This window comes from Penaeus japonicus, unplaced genomic scaffold (assembly GCF_977035675.1).
Source record: "Penaeus japonicus unplaced genomic scaffold, GWHDUDI00000001_assembly GWHDUDI00000014, whole genome shotgun sequence".
In the NCBI taxonomy this organism is placed as follows: domain Eukaryota; kingdom Metazoa; phylum Arthropoda; class Malacostraca; order Decapoda; family Penaeidae; genus Penaeus; species Penaeus japonicus.
Window position 1 is genome coordinate 7,711,381 of NW_028234416.1, and position 2,500 is coordinate 7,713,880.

Consider the following 2,500-nt stretch of genomic DNA (forward strand, 5'->3'; position numbering starts at 1 on the left):
GAATCCCACTGCCACATCCCAGTGTCCCTAGAATGAGCGCATGACGATGTTTACCTTATAGAGATATACAGACTTCAACGAGAATTATAATCTAGTCTTCTATTTATAGATATGCAATACACAGTTCTTCTAGACATATATAATCCCAACACGGTATCTAACCTAAAAGCAGTCATCCAGAGCCAAGCATCCATGAAGGGGATGCTGTCTCGAAACTGATTTTTGTGAAGCATCTTTTCCCAGGGCGTGTCTCCACCGCTTTCGTTGTTGAACCACCTGTATCTGAGGAATTCAAACGATCTTGGATTTTGCGTTGCTGGGTTAAGAGGTTCATTAAAAAAAGACAATCCGTTTCACATACTATATATAGCGTGCTGCCCTGGCTAATCAAATAATAACAATTATTAATAAAGGAATCGTTGTGCAGTTGTCAGGAATGCAACGAATCGGTTGTTGATAATAGGAGAATTTGTAGTCTTTTACAAGAAACATAATAGTGGTGAATGAAAAAATGGTCATCAATAGGACACTCAAGAAGAACTCTCAGTCTTGCTTATTATTAATCAAAACACAGCAACAACAGTATAGCATAAAAAGAACGACTGACCTACTCTGATGCCACCAGAGGACGTGGGTCCTCCGTGCCAAGCGTGTGAGAGGGGACACCAAGGGACGTACGAAGTGTCCGGCCTCCGTGTATGGCACCAACTCGTCCATTCCCATCTTCTGGATTAAGAACCACGTCCCCAGCCCTACGGAAGAGTTTTATACTCGCAAGAAATATCTTTCTCGTTCTTGTTAAGATAACGGGAACTTTATAGATGATTATTGTTGTTGGTATTAAAATTATCATTGTACTATTAAGAAGCATTATTTTTTTTTGTACTCTGTATTGGAGGTATTTGTCCTATGCCTTTGGTGTTGGTGTATCCATGTTATTGTGTGAAAATAGTGAGAATGCTAATGCCAACAACAACAGAAACTGAAAGAATATAAAGAGAATTATTAGTATCGTAATCGATATCATTATCCTTGCTAATATCATTATTATTATTGATATTATCATCATTACACCTTTTTATAATTTTATTTATATATTTTCTTATAATTATCATGATAAATTATGATAATGATAATAATGATAGATATGATGATTATAATAAAGATAATAAATTTAGTAAGGATAATGATTATAATAATGATAATGATTATTGGTACACTTATTACCATTATTGTTATCTTATTTTTACTTTTATTATCATTATTTTTGTTGTTGTTAGTTTTATTATCATTTTCATTATTATCATTATCATCTTCATTGTTATCATTATCATCTTCATTATTATCATTATCACCGTTATTATTATCACTGTTATTATTATCATGATGATAATCAATTTTACCATCAGTATTATCAACAATATTATCATCGTCATTATTGTTATCATCAATATCATTGTTATTGTTATTTTCATTAATTTTATTGCTATTTTAAACTATTCATTAAACTATTAAACTATTCAACGCAATATATTACTATTATGATTATCATTATTATTATTATTATCATAAAAAAGAAGGAGATAGGAAAGAGGAAAAGGAAGAAGAACGAAAGAGGAAAAATTGGAAGATGATGATAAAGAGGAAAAGCAAGAAGAACGGAAGAGGAAGAAGTAGAAGAAGATGGGAAAGAGCAAAAAGCAATAAGAACGGAAGAGGAAGAAGTAGATGATGATAAAGAAGAAAAGCAAGAAGAACGGAAGGGGAAGAAGTAGAAGAAGATGAGAAAGAGAAAAAGCAAGAAGAACGAAAGAGGAAGAAGAGATCAAAGACGAAAAAAAAAAAAACGAGAGAAAGAAAATGTCCAAGAAGAAGCTCACCCAGCACGATGACGTCAGGAATGACCTCTTCCTCCAGCCATTCCTTGAACTTGGTGACCTTGACGCGGTAGGTCAAGCTAGGAAAGGAGGCGTAGGAGGCCACAGGAGCCCACACTAGAGTCACCCTCAAGTCGTAGGACTCGAGGGAGAGATCCGAATCATGAAGCGGAAATTGTGAGTAGGAAAAATTCATGGCTGGCCTTGAGTAGGACTTGACGATATCCTCCTCGTCGAAAGGATTCTCGACAGGGCCCCTAGGATGGAGGTCGTCTTGGAGAGACTTGTCCTTGTCCTTCTCCTTATCCTTCTTCGGTCGACCTAGGATATCGAAGGTTGCGTGGCGGTGGCTGTGGTAGGTGACGGATAGGATGAAGGATTCTCGAGACACCTGTTTGATTGCGTAATCATTTAATTAAGTCATCGTTTTCCCATTTTTGTTGTACATACGAAGAAAGAGTTTGGCCCAAGGAGAGAGAGAGGGAGGTTGGTAGGAAGGGAGAGGGAGAGGAGGATGGAGAGGGAGAGGGAGAAAGAGAGAGAGAAATAGAGAGAGAGAGAGTGATTGAAATAGATACTTGTCAAAATTCACGTCCACAGGATTTTCCATACACACACGCATA

At 36.6% G+C, this 2,500-nt stretch overlaps 1 protein-coding gene across 1 annotated transcript in view; it reads right to left on the reverse strand.

Moving 5' to 3' along the window:
- LOC147470487 (uncharacterized) overlaps nucleotides 1-2,500 on the reverse strand; it is a 4,822-nt gene that overhangs the window by 402 nt on the left and 1,920 nt on the right. The window contains exons 4-7 of the mRNA XM_086543671.1: nucleotides 1,881-2,268; nucleotides 608-752; nucleotides 163-282; nucleotides 1-27 (exon numbers count right to left, since the gene is read on the reverse strand). The exon at nucleotides 1-27 is cut by the window's left edge and continues 83 nt beyond it. Of these exons, the coding sequence (XP_086399797.1) occupies nucleotides 1-27; nucleotides 163-282; nucleotides 608-752; nucleotides 1,881-2,268 (680 nt within the window). The remainder of the gene's footprint in view (nucleotides 28-162; nucleotides 283-607; nucleotides 753-1,880; nucleotides 2,269-2,500) is intronic.